The 16,040-nt window shown below is 54.0% G+C and overlaps 6 protein-coding genes across 6 annotated transcripts; 2 read left to right on the top strand and 4 right to left on the bottom strand.

Annotated features, from left to right (window-relative positions):
* Positions 1-399: 399 nt before the first annotated feature.
* A1O3_02662 (uncharacterized protein) lies at positions 400-1,273 on the bottom strand (the record flags this gene model as incomplete). Its single annotated transcript, XM_007732802.1, has 3 exons — positions 400-1,014; positions 1,088-1,192; positions 1,247-1,273. 3 exons carry the CDS (start codon positions 1,271-1,273, stop codon positions 400-402), a joined length of 747 nt encoding a protein of 248 aa, XP_007730992.1.
* Positions 1,274-1,627: 354 nt separating this feature from the next.
* On the top strand, positions 1,628-4,069 carry A1O3_02663 (uncharacterized protein; the record flags this gene model as incomplete). Its single annotated transcript, XM_007732803.1, has 1 exon — positions 1,628-4,069. One exon carries the CDS (start codon positions 1,628-1,630, stop codon positions 4,067-4,069), a length of 2,442 nt encoding a protein of 813 aa, XP_007730993.1.
* Positions 4,070-4,467: 398 nt separating this feature from the next.
* On the bottom strand, positions 4,468-6,104 carry A1O3_02664 (uncharacterized protein; the record flags this gene model as incomplete). Its single annotated transcript, XM_007732804.1, has 2 exons — positions 4,468-5,602; positions 5,689-6,104. 2 exons carry the CDS (start codon positions 6,102-6,104, stop codon positions 4,468-4,470), a joined length of 1,551 nt encoding a protein of 516 aa, XP_007730994.1.
* An 836-nt stretch (positions 6,105-6,940) lies between these two features.
* A1O3_02665 (uncharacterized protein) lies at positions 6,941-9,432 on the top strand (the record flags this gene model as incomplete). The annotated part of the gene is made up of 2 exons (XM_007732805.1): positions 6,941-8,126; positions 8,195-9,432. The coding sequence occupies 2 exons, from the start codon at positions 6,941-6,943 to the stop codon at positions 9,430-9,432; spliced, it is 2,424 nt and encodes an 807-aa protein (XP_007730995.1).
* Positions 9,433-10,737: 1,305 nt separating this feature from the next.
* On the bottom strand, positions 10,738-12,518 carry A1O3_02666 (protein disulfide-isomerase A1; the record flags this gene model as incomplete). Its single annotated transcript, XM_007732806.1, has 4 exons — positions 10,738-11,200; positions 11,250-11,686; positions 11,739-12,117; positions 12,169-12,518. 4 exons carry the CDS (start codon positions 12,516-12,518, stop codon positions 10,738-10,740), a joined length of 1,629 nt encoding a protein of 542 aa, XP_007730996.1.
* Positions 12,519-13,008: 490 nt separating this feature from the next.
* A1O3_02667 (UMF1 family MFS transporter) lies at positions 13,009-14,925 on the bottom strand (the record flags this gene model as incomplete). The annotated part of the gene is made up of 3 exons (XM_007732807.1): positions 13,009-13,648; positions 13,697-14,726; positions 14,790-14,925. 3 exons carry the CDS (start codon positions 14,923-14,925, stop codon positions 13,009-13,011), a joined length of 1,806 nt encoding a protein of 601 aa, XP_007730997.1.
* Positions 14,926-16,040: the final 1,115 nt, after the last annotated feature.

Below are 16,040 nucleotides of genomic sequence, written 5' to 3' on the forward strand. Positions count from 1 at the left end.
TATATACAGTATAGCTCTGTCTAGATTTGTACAGAAATAGAGAGTCGAATGCGGATGTGGATGCGGATTCGGACACCAGTACAAGGATATTCCCGAGTATATAACCCTAACTCTACCCACCTACCATCTCAATTCGATCCGATTAGCCTCGTGTATCATGGTCCGACCCCGAGGACGAGCAGCGGTGCGTCTGGAAACAGTCCTCTGCTTTCCACTTCACTTCTCCCGCCTTCACCATCGGTCACGTGAGCAGCTTCAAGGTTGATGTCGACATGGACAGTGACTGAACGATAAGTGCATCTCATTCTGTACACAAGGCAAGTCAGGAGTTCCCAGCTCATACACGCACCTGCCTGAAAGCAAAGTCCCTGTTTTGATTTATAAAGTCCACTGGCATGTCTATTTCCCCTTGGACACAAAGTCTTCAACCCTTTTCCGCGTCTCGCTGGTCGTCTCGTCCGCCCAGTCTGTGGCTAGTTTCGCATGTACTTTCGCTGCCCTCCAGGCATCCTGCACGAAGCCCCGGACTTGAAGATGCGTCTCACTGATGACCGGCACTTTCTCCTCATATTCCCAGATCAAGTTGGAGGTGTTGCGCATGGTCACCGGGATCAACAGCCAGCCTGCCGTAACTCCCACGGCCAATGGGAATGTTGCTCGCAGAAAGATGCCACGGTTCCGACTGACGATTGACCCGGCCATGGTCGCAACGAGAACGTAGATAACCCCTGGCAGTAATTGTTCACCGGTCTCTGGTGCAGGAGCTAATGAGGCAATGGTGCTGGTCAAGTTGGTCTCTTTTTTGAACGCCCAGGTCAACAGATCGTTGACGCCATTTTCGGCAGCCAGCGATTGGTCGTAGAGGAAGAGACGCGCCTTTTTCACTTGTTCCGTCAGCCTGTCTGTCGGAGTCGGAGAGCGTGGATTCGGCTTCGAAACTGGTGAGGTCGGTGAGGGTTCGGGAACGGTTGGCAAGACGGAATCAGAGGAGTATATAGGTTTCTTTTCAGGGAGCTAAAGAGCGGCACAGTTAGACCTAGAGGGGACAAATCAAGGCTGGATGCTGGAGGCTGGAGGAGAGCTTTACGGTGTCTTTGGAGGGAGCTTCTGCAAACGCGGTGCGGAAGCGGAGGGATTGAGGTGCTTGAGTGGCCGCCGTTCCTCCGAGAACTAAGAAGGCGGCCTGCCTGGACTGCAGCTACGGTTAGCTAGGTAATAGGTACGCCGGTTGTAGAGACGAACTTACAGCTCGAAAGACTCGTGCGCGCGCCATGGCTGGAGAGGTTGGCAATTGCAGTGGCGGGCTCGCAGAAAACACGCAACTTGAAGTCGAGCTTCAGGTCCAGGATTCAGGTTCGCGGGCGAATCGGGCTTGGCGAAGACTGACCACGGCAAGCCAGTCTTTGTCTCTGAGTGCTACGAGCCTCTCGCTTCGCTTCTAGAAGCAAGTCTGCATATGCACATCTCCGTCATTACGAGGCCAGCACCAAGACAGAGGAGGCACCAAGGTACAAGGTACTTCTGCTGCTACCGTCGTTGAGGTGTGTGCAGCGTCGCACAAGGATTGTCGGCCGCTTCGCAACACCTGACGGCCGAGACAACTTGACCTCGGACCTTTTCTAAAAGTATGCACAGACTGCTGCGCCGGCAGCCATGGACGTGTACCAGATGCCTCCGCCAGCAGCAACGACACCGTTCTACGGCCACCGGCACCGCTGCCGCTGCTGCTGTGGCAGATAACTCCTTCGAGTCTGCGTACCTTCATGCAGCGCCCGCGCGAAACAGTGACAATGCTTTGCTGCGGGAGGTCTTCAACAACAAAGGCACATGGCGAACCTCGGAGAAGACAGGCTCGGGACTGATTGGGAACAACCATCTGACTACTCCGCGGGGCTTTCAAAAGTTTGCAGAGACATCGGTGGCCCAATGCAAGAGACTGGTAGAGAGAACGCTCGCCGCATCGACGGTAGAGCAGTACAAAGCCATCCCCAAAGACCTCGATCGGCTGAGCGACCTGCTGTGTCGGGTCATAGACCTGTCCGACTTTATTAGGAGCATACATCCAGACGCGGCGGTCGCGGCAGCCGCGTCGGCGTCGTACTCTCTCATGTTCCAGTACATGAACGAGCTGAACACGACCACCGGACTGAACCAGCAGCTGAAGAAGGCGTGGGACATGCCTGAAGTACTGTCCCATTGGAACGAGGAGGAGAAGATGGTGGCGCAGCTCTTGATGAAGGATTTTGCCAAGTCCGGCATCGATCTCCCTGAGAAGCAGAGGCAGCAGTTTGTTTCTCTGTCGAACGAAATTGCTCAGGTAGGCACCGATTTCGTCAATCAAATGGACCATGCCAGGACCCGTATCACGCTCTCCCTTAAGCAGCTCGACGGCGTCGATCCCACTCTGGTCCAAGGGCTCAAGTCTTGGGAACGAGTACAGATACCTGTCTACAGCACGGCGTCCAAGGCGATCCTGAACTCGGCCAACAACCCTACCACGAGAGAAGCCCTTTATGTGGCAGAGCGAACGGCGTCTAAGCAGACAATAGCACGGCTCGAAAAGCTCCTCCTTCGTCGCGCCGAGTTGGCCAAGCTCACTGGCTATGACAACTACGCGCAGATGACGCTGGCGGACAAAATGTCCAAGACACCAGCAGCTGTAAGTAATTTTCTCGAATCTCTGAATTCAAACAACACGGTGCAAGTTCGGAAGGAGCTGGCACCACTCCTAGAGCTTAAGCGCAACATCGACCATGGTGCAACGACAATTAATCCTTGGGACCATTCCTACTTATTGGCCAAGCTGGCACAAGTCGAGGCTGCAGCAGGCCCTCGAACATCCAAGTCTCGCCTACGCGAAAATGTCAGCAACTATTTCGCCCTCGGGCATGTCATGCAGGGGCTGTCAAACCTGTTTGAGTCGCTGTACGGCGTCCGGCTCGTGCCCAAAGAAACCCGACAGGGCGAAGTCTGGCACCCCGAGGTGAGGAGGTTGGATGTATACACGGACAAACAAGAGCACATTGCGACCATGTATTGCGACCTGTTTTCTCGGCCAGGCAAATTGCCGAACCCGGCACACTTTACCCTACTGTGCTCGCGAGAGATCTCGAACGAAGAAGTCAGGGAATGTCAGGAACGAGGCGAAGCTCTGAACAACGGCCTCCCAACGCTGGTGGCCCCGAGTTCTACCTCTAGCCCCAGCTCGACCAGCGGCGGCAGCAATAGCGGAGATCTCGCCGACGGGCAAGCATATTATCAGATCCCAATCATCGCTTTGGTGTGCGGATTTCCCGACCCCAGCACAACCGTGGGCCCGGCCCCGTCGCTTCTGTCGCTGCACAGCGTGACGACGCTATTCCACGAAATGGGCCACGCCATTCACAGCATCCTTGGCCGCACGTCGATGCAAGGCATCTCCGGCACGCGCTGTGCCACAGACTTTGCCGAGCTTCCTTCGGTCCTGATGGAATATTTTGCGACCGACCCAGCAGTGCTCAAGAGCTTTGCCCGGCATTGGCAGACCGACGAAGTTATCCCGGACGAGCTTTTGGCGACACTGGCCCATGAGAGGACGAAACAGGCCGAACGCTCCGGGGCCTGGAACAACGAGGCTCAAATCCTCATGTCCATCTTGGACCAGGTATACCATTCCAACGGGCCGGTCGAGGCTTTGCGCACAGGACGGTACAATTCGACCGCCGTGTACCATGATGTCTGGGACAAGTATGGCAGTGTGCCGGAGCCGCACCAGACGGCGTGGCAGGGCTTCTTTGGCCACTTGTACGGCTACGGCGCCAGCTACTACTCGTATTTGTTCGACCGGGCTATTGCGCGACAGGTCTGGCGCGCCGTGTTCAGGGATGGCCAAGATGCCGCCGCGCTTGATAGAGCAGCCGGTGAGCGCTTCAAGCACGAAGTCCTGCGCTGGGGAGGCGGCAGGGACCCCTGGCTGTGTCTAGAAGGCCTCATGGGCGACGGCCGCGGCGTCCTGGCCGAAGGAGGCGAAGAGGCTATGCTTGAGGTCGGAAGATGGGGGGTCGGTGCGTCGAGTGAAGGGGCCATGTAACTTATAAGTATGACTAGCAAAATACATACAATATAAACTACTACCTATATTATGAAAAATTCTACCCCCAATAGGCGAAAGTACCTAGGTAGGTAGGTAGGTATATATGGTTCAAGATCCCTTCTGGTAGGCTCGACTTAAGGATAGGTACTTCAAGTTCGTTCTGGTCGTCCTCCCTCCTCTAGTCACCTGTCTAGCCACCTGTGTCGATTGATTTGGTTGGCATTGTCAGATCAATCTTGACATTCACGTCGTTCAAGCCACACGCATACTCAGAAGTCCGGGGTGGTTGAGCAAACACTCTGGACAACCGGGTTCCCTGCTACCAGTCTTTGTTCGTCGAGCAGATGAGTGCAACCTAGGCTGCGTGACCCGGAGCAGAACACATCCTGGCCGTTTCAGGCAGCTTGATGAAGTCTGACCCTCACACTCATCGGAGAGGTTGTCAGGCTGTAGTTATGCAGCTCTTCGTCGGATTCATTGCAATTCGCAATGCCATCGAATCGCTGCACAACTCGACAGATGACATAGCCGGCCTCGGTCAGAGCGAACTGCTGGCCTAGACATACGCGCGGCCCGCCATTGAACGGGATATACTCCCATCCATATCTTCGAGCGGACCAGCGCTCTGGGATAAACTGGTCGGCATCCGGGCCCCAGATATCGCGGCGGCGGTGTAGCACGTACACGGAGTACGACACCTCCTGTCCGCGTCGGACGAAGACCGGGCTCAGTCCGTCGGGACCGCCACCTCGTGGGAGTGTCGTGTCTTTGGTCGCTTGGCGGCCGTTCAGCGGGACAGACGGGTACAGGCGGAGCGTTTCATTCAGGACATGTTGGAGGTAGGTGCACGATTTGAGCCTGGCAAAGGTGATGTCCTTGTTGTCGGAGGTGTATGGCCCGAACGTGTCGAGGACTGCGGCTCGAAGTTTGTGAACCACCTCTGGGTGGCGCGCGAGTTCCCAAAACGTCCAGCCCAATAGTCCAGCAGTGGTGTCTCGACCGGCGAGAAGGATGTGCAAAAGTTGAGTCCGAACCTCGACCTTGTTGTCTGTGGTCTTCAGGAGCTCTTTCAGAAATATATAGCGACTTTCTTTCTCCTCGCTGGAGGGATTGGTCGTGGCTGCTCGTTCGATACAGTAGTCTGCGAAATCGTGGACCACGCGGATGGCTTCACGGAACGAGGATGGATTGTAGAGCCAATAAAGCGTGCTCAGTCGGGTGCGGATGCCCAAGCAAGATATTCCATGATCGAAAGACTCTGCCACGTTGGTGTGGTTGAAGGCTAGTGGGAGGGACTCGTTCTGGGCTAGGGCTGCGTGTTGGGAGTTGATGCTGTCCCCGAACAGGAACTCGGTAGCAGAGTCAATGGTCAGCCGGAAGAAGATAGGCGCAAGATCCGTTGGGACAGTCCATCCTAGTGCATCGACGGGGAGATGTTTGAACAGGATTTGTACGTGTTTCTCTTCAAGGTCCAGGTCGGCTACCTGATCGCGGGTGAACTGTGGTCTTAAAGCTGCTCGGGCATGCTCCCTAGTACGATGGAACAATTTGTAAGAACTGACCACGTTCTGCTGCGCTCGAGACTGAAGCGGGACATGGGCAGCTTAGGCACTTACCAGGTCTTGCCGTCTGCAGTAAAGATACCGATGCCCAGCATGGGAGAAAAGATATTCCGCCTGCAAGCACCAAGTTCAAAATCGTGGAACTGCGTGGCAAGCATAGCTTGGATGTTCTTCGGATCATGGGTGACGATGATAGTTGAGCCTAGCAGTCGTTGCATGTAAGTGGGATGTCCAGTCTCCTCATAGAGCTTTACCACTTCCTGCGGGATTTTATGCTGATTGCCGGCCTGGATCAGTCTTACGACAGTGTCAGCGCCCAAGGGGAGGTTGTGATGATGCATGGGGGCGGCTTGACACCCCAGTTGCTGTGATATTCTGGCACGGTGGCGCGAAGACCTGAGAGCATTGATGGCAGCAAAGACGACTGCCGATGTGACAAGGAAGACAGCAAGAGGTAGAAGCTGGATCATCCTGAAGGATCAACGTTGCGGTTTCTTTACACGGGATTCAGTTTCGGTGTCGCTTGTCTAGAGCAATGGAGACTTGAGGATAGGTATGAGGAAACGAAGGACGAAACACAACAAAAGTTGCGTCGACAGGTTCATAAGTCAGTCTCCTGATCGTTATTGACAAGCAGTTGACCCCGCAGCGTCTCGTATGGCAGACAGCCAAGTTGTGGAGGTGATGTAGGGATGGGGATAGGGATCCCCCGGAACGCATCGAGGAAGATACATCCTATGCTGGCGCCTTGCGTCTCGCGGCGTCGTCTTGAAGGCAAACGATGATTGGAACTGATGGAGAAATCGCATACGGAATACGAGATACGTGATCAGGTGTTAGCATGGTGGATGGTGGTGATCCTGGTATGGCGGGGATAGAACGAGTGAAAGTGCAGTTACCCTTGCTCTGCCGCGGCTTCTGCCATGTTCTGCAAGAAACAAGCGTGCTAGCCTGTTTGGCTGATGCATCTGACATGTGAGGGGGAGCATTGTCGATATTCGTGTCAGCCCATGTCAGTCGAGTTCACCAGACACGAGATCAGGCCGCGTCGGAGAGGTTGGCGGTGTTTTCGAAACAGCGCAGGTAGACAGAAATACGAAGTACGGAGGAGAGGTAGGTGCCAAGTGGTGCCAGTTCATTTGCGGGCTAGCGGCCAATACGGTGATTGTGATTGGACTGTCAGGGCCTCTTAGGCCTCGGCAAAGCTTCCTGTCCTGGCTGCGGCTGTTCGGGTAGATGCCTCTTTTCAGCAGCTTCCGCCCCTCCTGTCATCATCTTCCTCTCGTCACGTCGTGTATCGCTCCCAATGCAAGTCGTTTGGGAAGCAGATACTGCGGCCTTTGCCAGTCGCAAGAGAGCCGCTCGAGCGTGTGCCAAATGTCGCGCTGCCAAAAAGCGCTGTCATCATACCTTCGAGCGCCCTCCAGAACAACAGGCCGATTCTGCCGGCCTCGACAGAGTTCTCCCCAACCTGACGCACAAAGAACCCATTCGCTTCGTCGGTGACACGAACCCCGAGTCTATACTGACAGATCTATCATCACGCTCCCAAGGCGCGACGCGAATCAGCCGTGTGGGGACTTGGGTGCAGCAGCCTCGTTCTTTGCAGGATGAGCTCCCATCAGAAGACCTTGGCCCCCAACCGAAATCGGGGGACAAGACTCCCGTCAATGTCGAGAAATACGGCAAATCCGAAGGCGGACGGAGGACCCTGACCGGTCACCAACGAAACTACCTACAAGCCGTGGGGGCATTTCGAGTCCTCCCTAAGGCGACCCAAGATGCGCTCATCACCACGTATATCGCATGCCTCGGCGGACTTTTGCCCATCATGCACAGCCCGCAGCTCCTGAAGGACTATACAGATGGGCGGTGCTCCATCTTTCTCATCCAAGCAATATGCCTAGTCACCTGCAAGGCTGAAGAAGCTGCACCGTATTTGCGCCTGTACGATGATGGACCCTTGCTTGATCCAATCCCGTTTGCTCGAAGTCTCCATACCGGACTGGACGCGGCGATGAAGGCAGACCTGGAACCCGATAGAGTCACCAAAATCCAAATCCTGACCTTGATGCATCTACATAATGACGGTCCCGGAGGGATTGAAGACTCGTCATTACACCTGGCCCTTGCAATCCACGACTCTTGGACGGCGGGACTTCACATCCTAACCGCAGGACGTACTCCCAAAGACCAGAACTCTATGCTGTGGTGGACGATCTGGACACTGGACAAAATCAACGCCTGTCTAGGAGGCCGGCCCATCATGATTGCCAATCGAGATATCGACATTGCACGCCCACCACTGGACCCTGACCCAAATAACCTGGTCATCAATGTCTGGCTTCGTCTTGGCGATCTTCTCGATCAGGTCATTGAGTTCTACAGACCCACCGCAGACATTGACACCACAGGCTGGGAGGCCGAGTTCCCTACATACTCCTCGCTGACCCAAGATATAGACCTCTCGTTGCTTCCCGAATGTGAGCAGAGTAAGTGGCGCCCAATCCATCAATCACTTCCTCCCATGGACTCTTCTAACCAATGTTCCTTCCCATAGACGTACTGGAACTCTGCTACCACGTAACAGCCATCTTGAGCTGCCGCGCCGGCGGACCAACCACCGCATCTTACGCCCGTCGCATCTCCGCCGCCGACCGAATCCAACAACTCCTCTCCAATGGCGGACACACCCACATTGCCCCGATCCCTTTGGTTCCTTATGCCGTCGGGCTCTCTCTGACAGTAGCTTACCGCTCCCTGCGTGACCATGCCAACGTTGACCCGGAACAAGCGCAGGCGGACCTCGCCACGCGATGCGAGACACTCGAGGCTCTCAGTATGTATTGGTGGACAGCAGATGCGATGGCACGGCTAGGTCGAAAAGCTCTCAGGAGTCTCCAGCAACCTAGCGTGTCGAAGTACTCGATAAACAACATTGCCAATGCCATGGACGCCGAAGTCGCAGTGTGTAAGTTCGGCCCATTCGACCCCAAGCCACCTGGTTGTTCCGGTACATCCCAAGCAACGACCAAGTGCACCAGGAATGCACGTGGGAATACCCATGATGGAAACGCCGGGAATGCACTGCATGTTCTCTCTGATGCGGCGGCCACGCACTCCACGCAGCCCCAGCACGATAACCATGGCCAGGCTGTAAGCTCAACGACTACCACTACCCCAACAGCGTTCACAGCATCTACACAGACGCCCACGGCCGCTGCACATAATCGATCGACAAATCAAAGCCACACTCCCCAATCCATCGCAGGTACTAGTGCGACGACAAACACTTATACCGGGTTGATCCCGCCTACCCCTCACAACAGGCCAGCTCCTGGATCTGACCATCCTTACAGTGGGGACCCGGTCAACATCCCATCATCTTTCAACGACCAGTACCAATACCAGTTCGATGACCTTGATAACCTCTTTGATGGCTTCTTCGATCTCAGCATGCCGACCATCTTCCAGGACCCGCTGTTCGATGGCGACGCCTTCCTTAGCGCAGACGTGAGCTTCGCTGAGGCGGATGGAATGGACACGGATGCGACCGGAGGCATTGAAATGGCTGGCTTCGACGATGGCACCGGCGGTATGCCTCCTCCGACTGATGGTCATGGTCCAAGTGACGATAATGTAATCGGACGGGCTATGGCGAGCAACAACGCGCATGCACTTGCGCATACAAGAGCAAGTATTGCTACCGTGAATCCAAACGCAACCTTGAATGCAAGCACGGCAACAGCGAAACCGAAAGGTCCAAACCCCATGTTTCCTAACATTCTCCTAAATTGATTTGAGATGATTTGACTACACGACTCAGACTGGAGTGAACGGGCTGATATTACGCGATGTACACGACCGCTGTCAGCACACCAGAGCGATATGGCAGAACACTAGACACAGCTGAGCTGACAGGGGAAGGCCGGAGCACTGAACGAATGATCGAGCCCTATCAGTCGTGTACGCGATACGGAACGCCTCGAAGATAAGCCATTCAAAAGTCCCTAAGTAGACGGCGAAGATTGAAACGACGAAAGCTACACCGCACCAAGACAATCAGATGAAATGAGCCTGGGTGAAGAATACGGCTTCACATTCTGCAACCCAGAGGACACATCCAACCTACCCACCGACCTTGCTTCCTTTACGCTATGGAATCAAAAAGGCCGACAGCATAAGAAGCCGAGACCAAGGCTGTGCACACATCATTAGACGAGACGTCCCGCGACATATGGCTAGCAGGCAGGAGTGCATGCATGCATACGTACATATATACCTTACAGATCGGCCTTTCCCCCGCAAGAATGCATGGATCGGACTGGTCGATTGTGTCTTTGGCTGCTAGAGAGAGATACGGACCGGGGGTTACTCCCGTGCCTTAGGCCAGGCGGTTGATCCTGTATATACCTTGTATCCGTCCATGGGGCGAGATGTATCACTCACTACATGTGAATACGGTGGCAGCATAGCATGCTGTTGGGTTGAACTCGTGACTCCTGAATTGTAAAGACTACCTCGCAGGACACTTGATAGCCACCTAAGGTAAGTGACATGGAATCGAATCACCTCAATATCGTATCTAATAGAAGATTACATACGGATACAGTGTTGAGTGAAACCCCATTCGATTCTAGCGCGACTTGTTCAGGTTCTTATCGTCTTGAATTCAATCTACATCCATCCCTCGTTGCTGCTGTATCCCGTATCTCATATGCCGGCAATCCATGACTCGAGTGGTCCATCGAACGATACACTGGATAAGGACCGTGAACTAACTAGGTGGCTCTCCACAGCATCAGCCATCGCAAGTCTGGACGACCGACACCAAAGAAGCCGAGTGTCCTGACTTGCTGGTTTTCTGCAGCCCTACCCTTAACGGATGCTGTCATCGATTCCTCCGATTGACCAGCCGACTCAGCTTGCATGCCGCCGCTAGAAGGACACTGCTCTATAGCAGAGCATAGCAAGATCAAGACTTTATGGTGCGCCATGGAAAACGACCGAACCGAACCACCCAAAGGCCCTCCGAGGCACTGTAAAACCGTGGCGAGAACTAAAGTCGCATATCCGTACAGGGAGTTTTGTGTGGTACCTAGTTTACAATTCGTCGTGTTCCTGAGGACCGCCGTCATCCGTGTCTGCGATAAACGTCCTGGCAGCCTCGGCAGCCTCGCTGACTACTGTCTTGACAACATCGGCAACACCGGACGAGGCTTCTTCAGCTGCAGTGGTGGCCGCAGGGGCAGCTTTAGCCAAAGTGTCACTGGCAGCGGACGTCACGTCTTCCATCTCGCTGTCTTCGTCCTTGGCGGCGAATCCATCCACACCATGCTTGCCATTGTCACGAATGAAGGCCGCGAGATCTTCAATGGTTCGTGAACCTGAATACTCGACTGGCGAGTCTTTGGATCCGGCTGGGTACAGTTTGATGGTTGGGAATCCAGCGATCTCATCCGGGACATCGTTCAATGTAGCATCAACCTTTGCCACAACCACTTTGGAGCTGTAGTCGGGATTGGAAGAGTAGAGCTTGGCCAATTTCTCATAGCTAGGTGCAAGTCTGGGAGAGTCAGCAAAGATCTTCGTATGGGGTGACACGGGAAACTTACGATTTGCAGTGTCCGCACCACGGAGCGTAGAACTCAATCAGAACATCCTTGGAGTCATCCAAGACAATGTCCTTATAAGAGTGGGCAACAACCACCGTAACAGGCCCTTCCTGCTTCTCAGGAATAGGTTCGGATTTGATGCTGGGCTCGAGTTTGCCCTCAACAAAGGCCTTGACGAACTTTCCAACGTTCTTTTCGGTAAGCTTGTTGCCATCAAAGGGGTATTTTTCGTTTTTGACCGTTTCTTGGATCGCGAAGGCTGGGAACTTGTCGGTGGGCAAGTTCAAGTTGCCAGCATGGGCACCGAAGGCCTTTGCATCGATAGTTGCAAAGTTGATGGCACCCTTGTACTTTTCAGCGACCGGTTTCAAGGCCTCGGCCAAGGAAGCGCGCTCTTCAGGAGTTTCCGAGAAGATGTAAGCAAGCGGGATTCCGGCCTGTAATTCAATGAGTACGCGAGTCGTCCATATCGGGCAGGGTAACACATACGCTCATGTATCCAGCATAGCTCTCCGGACCGACTTCGCCAACTAGAGGAGTGGAAGCAGTCTTGATGAATTTGGTGATCGCCTCGTCTTCAAACTTGCCTTCCAAGGTGTTCTTGCCCTCGTCAAAGTCCTTATACAGAACAATCGCAGGCTGCTTGACGCCCTCGGCTTTTGCGAGAGAGGCGTCATTGGAGGCGCCAAAAATGTACTCATCTCTTAGAGATTCTGCAAGAGCAGTGTAGGTCTGATTCGAGGCTTTATCGTCGGAGGCGATATAGGCGACGATGACGACGTTGTCGGTGGTCTTGAAGTCGTCAAGGGTCTCTGAAGTGAGAAGAGACACAGCAGGTAGTTGCTGCTTGGTCATATATGAAACAATGCTGTTCCAGTTAGCAGCGTGGACACAACCGCTGGCAACGGGCAGTACTCACGCTGGAGCTTTCCTGGCACCAGGATATGACTTGATGTTATCGAGGCCACGGAAGACTTTGACGGTAGGGTATCCCTCGACACCATAGTCCTTGCACAGTTCACCTTCGGTGGTGCAGTCGACTTTGACTAGAGGAATGTTCTTCTCTTTAAGAGTGGTCGCGGCCTCCTCGTACTCAGGTGCCAGAGCTTTGCAGTGACCGCACCAGGGGGCGAAGAACTCTGCTAGCACCAGATCATGTTCGGCAACAAAATCTTTAAAGTTGTCTTTTTGCAGGTCGTGGACGTCGCTTGCGGCAGCAAGGCCGGCAAGGGTAAGGATGGCCGCAGCCAGGGAGGAGGAGGACCGCATGGTGCTGATGGCCAATACCAGGTTGCCGGAGGAGGAAAAGAAAGTCAACAGGTATAGAACAGCTACTGTATGAAAAGGTGGAATGAAGAGAAGAATGATCCTTGGGGGAGACTGGATTAAGGGGGAGCAGTCAAGTCCGCACCTGTGCCACGGTTTACTAATTATTATGTAGAGTGGTGAAGCCACGGACGCGGACGCGCTGAGGAGACGGTGTCAAGTTGTCTGCCACTTTGGCGGGCTTGGGCCAGAGCGCAACTCTGTCCAGACCCCCTCCTCCGGTCGATACCTCACCCCTTTACCCTCCTGAAACACGCAACCTGGCCACTAACTAGACAGCCGTTGTATTCGCATATTCTTGTAGGTACCTAGGTAGATGGACATTGTATGACTAGTACCCCGTAGATAAGAACATTTCGCGTCTCAGCAATATGCTGACAACTAGGGTATTTCTAAGCCTTGGTGACTATATCCTCTACCACGTCCGCCACGCTCATTCCTCTTCTTCTGAAAGCACAATGGTGGGAATCGCAGTATATGGTGTATCACCGTTGACCCTCTTTTGATGTCCTTCCAACTCTAAAGCCATCTGAAGTGCCTCAGCCTTGCCTCGATCCACATCCACCAACAACATCAGGGGCAAAGGCAGAAAGATGAGCACCGCCAGAAACACAAACGCCGGGCGAATCTCTCCGTATCGATCGGTGATTGCGCCGACGATGGCTGGACCAAAAATGCTGGAGCCCTTGTCTGTAATGGCATACAGCGCATAAAATGCTGCCTCGAACCCCGGAGGAATCAGTTCTCCAAAGAACGCCCGACAATAGGAGGAGAGCCCCCCGAGAACGAAGCCATAGATCGCCCCAAGAGGATACATCTCCCACGGTTGCTGCAGCCCAAAGACCCCATATCGTTTGATGGCTGGGATGAAGCCCAAGAGCCCATAGAGCGGGATGATTTCAAACAAGCAGATACAGGCCACAATTGTCTGTGAGGCTTTGAGGTTGAAAAGTCTGGAGAGAAAGCTCCAATAAAATGCCCCGACCACACCTGCGATCGTTGCAATCACATTGATCAGGCCCAGTGCTTCTGTTTTCATTCCCAGACTAGTTTTGGCGAAGAGAACCGCCGTCCTATTCCGATTAGCTGTATGCGGCGACCAGCCATGTTTCATGACTCACCCGCTCACTGTGGCAATACTGTCACTCAGCAAAAACCATGCGCAAAGGAAGATCACTATATCCTTGAGACTCCGAGCATGTCCAATCGTTTTAAAGAGTGATTTCCACGCGTACGTGACATAACCGAGCCATCCTGAATGCCCCCCCAGCGCAGCGGGCAACGGTGGCCCTGGCCGAGGCCGCAGCCAGATGGCAGCTGGAATGCTGAATCCAAACCACCACAGCCCGACCACCATGAGAACAAGGCGTAGAGAAAACGTGGTCGATCCTGTCGCGACCACGATGAGGATGGCAATTGTTTGAACGAACAGTCCAGCAATATACCCAATACCAATACCATTCGAGGATATCTTGGTAGACAACTTCAGTTCTGGTGAGATGGCTGCAGGCATCTCCTGGGTGGGAGGCGTCTGATCTGGAAGGTCCCGAGGCAGTAGAGCAGAAGAGGAAGTGGTCAAAAAGGAGCCTTCCTGCTCGGAATATGCTTCATCATCACCGGACGGCCTTGAATCTTCAGAATGACTCCCCCGTCGATGAATGCTATGGCTGATGGAGGGGTGGTAGCGAACCAATAGCGGTAAGAAAGAGTTCAGCAAGACAAACGATGCGCCGAAGCACGTGTTGGAAATGATGGCAAGGAGCGCGCCGAGCAGGTAGACCTTGGGAACTACTCCAATGAACAACGCAGTCGCAGTCGCACCGGTAAAGGCGAACACGAGTAGAAACGTCTTTCGAAAGCGGCCGTGATCCGCCGCTGCGGACATGGAGATGATGAGTAGAGCCTGAATCAGCACACTGACCGAGAAGGTGTACATTGCGAAGCTTGCTGTGTTGATTTCAGCGCCGAGAAAAAATATGACACAGGGAGGTAGTTCGTTATGCCGGTGTTTGGGTGGATCAAAGGTTGTGGTGTTGGCGGTGATGCCCTCCTGTCCAGTCTGCCAACCGGCACTGCAAGGTGTTGTTTTGTCGCTCAGCAGTACGCCTTGGTCTCTAGCGAGTTGCTCGAGAGTTATTGGTAGGAAGGAGCCTGGATGCCAAAGATGAGTATGATGTACAAGGTCTTTCTTTACACGGTTCAACCTTTGCTTACCCATTGCGCAAATCGCAAACACCTCAGCGGCCCAGCCATAAGAGTACCATCCCCAAAGCTCTTTCTGGCTCGTCGGTCTTGTGTCCTCATCTGCGAACCGGCCCTCCTCTGAAACTGAATCCGTCAAGTCATCCATTTCAGAATCTGCGAGACTCGAAGACGAATCGCGCTCGTCATCTGCTTCGACCGAAGGTGTAGGTGAGATCAGGCTTGCTTTGGAATGGGAGATCTGGCGCGGCAATGCGGGACGTGACGGATGGACTGGCTCCCCATACCGAGGGACCTAGGGAAATGTTAACCAAGAATAAAGGTGAGTCGCTGTGGTGGAAAAGCGTGACTGATTGATGCAGATGTCTATGATGAGACGTCGGACAGAGGGTGACTTCAGGGATGCCTAGCGATTGGCTGGGGAACAGACCATCTTGTTTGTGTTTCGAGCGTCCGGGCTCGAAACTCCGCCGGCCTAACTCGGCCCTACAATACCTTCCCGAAGTGCCATTCTACTTCTTCACAAAAAGAAATAGACAAGAGATCAGATCCCAGGCATGATCGAAGGCCCGATCGGTCGCGTTACGCGTTCACCTGGCTACCCACCTGAATTGGGGCTAACTGAGCGGATGATGTGGCGGGTCGGGCCAGATGTTTCAGCACGCAGAGTCGTCCGTTGCCACGACTGTGCCAGAGACTAGAGGAGAGCGATTGAGGATGTGCCTGTCTACTTAAGCAGCAGCGGATCGTTTGATATCTTAGGCAGGCCTCCTTTTCCCCTCTGCATATCAAGCCGTGACCAGCCACTTATCTTATGACCACCGATATTGCATGCGCTATAGCGAGAGAGGCTAGTCTTGACCTCGTTTGGTACGGCTTTCGAGTTGCTAGCCTTCCAAGAGTCACGAAGATCACACCCCCAAGGTGCTCGACCGCCCATCGTGGGCTGGCGTTGTCGAATGGCGTGCAGATAGGCACGACAGAGACGTCCGTTGAGGCGGTCAGCCACCCAATCAGAGGTTAGAATGAGGATTCTGGGCGATGCTGTGTCAGTTGCGGTCGAGGGTGCTCGAGTGTGGACATGTGCGTCGCGAGACGGAGGCGTGAGGTGCTATGAGCCATGACATAATACTATAGAAGGATAGACAGGTACGGGTCAAACCTAGTCGTAGGACAGGGAGACTGAGAGTTGATGAAGTTGAAGAGCCCTGAGAAATATCTCGGTCAAGTACTCCGTAGGTAGTATCCCGTCATAGGACAGAA

The sequence above is a fragment of the Capronia epimyces genome, assembly GCF_000585565.1.
Source record: "Capronia epimyces CBS 606.96 chromosome Unknown aczIQ-supercont1.2, whole genome shotgun sequence".
Lineage (NCBI taxonomy): Eukaryota > Fungi > Ascomycota > Eurotiomycetes > Chaetothyriales > Herpotrichiellaceae > Capronia > Capronia epimyces.